The following is a 1,972-nucleotide window of genomic DNA, read 5'->3' as shown; positions in this document are numbered from 1 at the left end:
TATGCACTTGATAAAAACGAATATTTCAACCTGAATCAAATAAACACTGCACTAAGACGGAAAATAAAAAAAAAACACCGCACAAAGATGGAAAATCAAAATAAACCAAGTCGTGTTAAACGACGAAATCAAAAACCAACGAAAGACGGTTGAAAATATGTGAAAATCACTTATTTAACTAAAATAGAAAGAAAGACAATGCGAAGGGGTGATTTTGGGTCAAAACTGACCATAAATCACCCCTCTTTAATATATCATGAAGAAGATAAGTTGTGACGGCTAGGGTTTGCGAAAGATAAAAGAAAGAGAAACTTTTTTTTGTTGATAGAAACAGGCTTAATGCATTTCATTAATAATCAAGAATTCAATACATGATGGGATGTTATAATGAATACGAAAACTAGCTTCTGACAGAGCCGCCTTAGCTAAGCTATGAGCAACTCTGTTTGTTTGTCTCCTAATGAACTTCACATCAGAGTTCATAAGATCAGTGCCTAACAGGTGTATACAATTACTAATTAACACACTAAATTCTTATACACCAGATTGCGTTATGTATATGTTATCTGCTACCGTCTTCGAATCCACCTCAAAATCCATGTTCACCAACTGTAAATCCCTCACCCATTCCATACCCTGTAATAGACCAAGAGCTTCCCCAGTATCAACATCAATAATGGGAGAGAAATAGTCAGTCCGAGCTAGCACAAAAGCCTCATTCACGTCTCTGATGCAGATGCCTATACCCACTTTGTCAATACTCTCTGAAAAAGCAGCGTCAACATTGCATTTATACCTACCTTCAGATGGTTTTAACCACGTTTCGATTTGAGAACGAGTGTTATTTGTGGCAGCCGCAGCCTTAACCTCTTGGGCATTCATCCAGCTAGCTAAAAAAGTAGTAGCTCTATCGCAAATGGTTTGACATGTATCAGAGACATCATTCCAAATCTTGTTGTTTATGTTTTTCCAAATACTCTACATAAGCGTACAAAAGAGTGCAAGATTTGTTTGTTGTACCCGGGCAAGAATCTCAAGTAGATTCAGAGCAATGTCACTAGGATTAGAAACCATAGCTGCTATATCATTCCATAAACCCAAACGCTGCCAACATTGAGTGCTTTTCGGACAATATAACAAAGCGTTAATGTTGTCCTCTTGATCCGAGCAAAACGGACATTGAGTTGTGCAATTCACGCCCCGAGCTTGCAGGCAGACTCACGATGGGAGGTAGCCATGAGCAACTCTCAAGAGGAAATTCTTAATGCGAGGAGGAGCCTTGCAACGCCAAATCTGATTCCAGTTTCCATCGATTTCGTGTTGTTCCACAATTTGGTTTCTATCAATGATATTTCTTTATGCACTGCGGACTGAGTAAGTGCCATGCTTTTCAAACTTCCACACCAGTCTATCATGATGAACTGAAGGAAATAAAGGAGTTCTGCAGATCTGTTGTGCTGAATTATCATCAAAAAGAATATAGATGTTCTCTGTATGCCATTCCTTCGAATTTGGATAAAAAAGGTCTGAGACTTACATGGATGCCATAACCGGGTTCATGTTAGTGGGACGAGCGATGGAATAATTGTTACAGATCCACGAGGGATCCCACGCCGAAATATTTGCACCATTCCCTATACTCCATTTGAAGTCATTCCGAATAACATCTTTAACATTCCAAAGGCTTCCCTAGACCAAACTCAGATTATGTCCAGGACTTGTTGCGAAATAATCACTATTTGGATAATATATAGCTTTCAAGAGTCTAGTGATTAGATTGTCAGGGTGAGTGAGAAGTTTCCACGCCTGCTTCCGTAACATTGCCATGTTAAAAGCTTTCAGCCTTTAAATCACATTCCTCCATAGCTTTTTGGGACCGTAAGCCGTTCCCAAGCCATCCAATGCATCCCTATTATATTTCCGTTACCATGTCCCCACCAAAAAAGTGTTGAGCATTTTTTCAATTTCCTTA

The 1,972-nt window shown here is 39.1% G+C and overlaps 1 protein-coding gene across 1 annotated transcript; it reads right to left on the bottom strand.

The window, feature by feature from the left end:
- Positions 1-534: 534 nt before the first annotated feature.
- On the bottom strand, positions 535-1,074 carry LOC146914866 (uncharacterized). Its single transcript, XM_085721153.1, has 2 exons — positions 1,021-1,074; positions 535-978 (listed from the first exon to the last, which is right to left on the bottom strand). The coding sequence occupies exons 1-2, from the start codon at positions 1,072-1,074 to the stop codon at positions 535-537; spliced, it is 498 nt and encodes a 165-aa protein (XP_085577279.1).
- Between the last annotated feature and the right edge of the window lie 898 nt (positions 1,075-1,972).

This window comes from Medicago sativa, chromosome 6 (assembly GCF_051527215.1).
Source record: "Medicago sativa cultivar Bolivia chromosome 6, Bolivia_mono, whole genome shotgun sequence".
NCBI classification, from domain to species: Eukaryota; Viridiplantae; Streptophyta; class Magnoliopsida; order Fabales; family Fabaceae; genus Medicago; species Medicago sativa.
The sequence above is the reverse complement of the archived record's forward strand: the minus strand, read 5'-3'. Positions and strand labels throughout refer to the sequence as shown.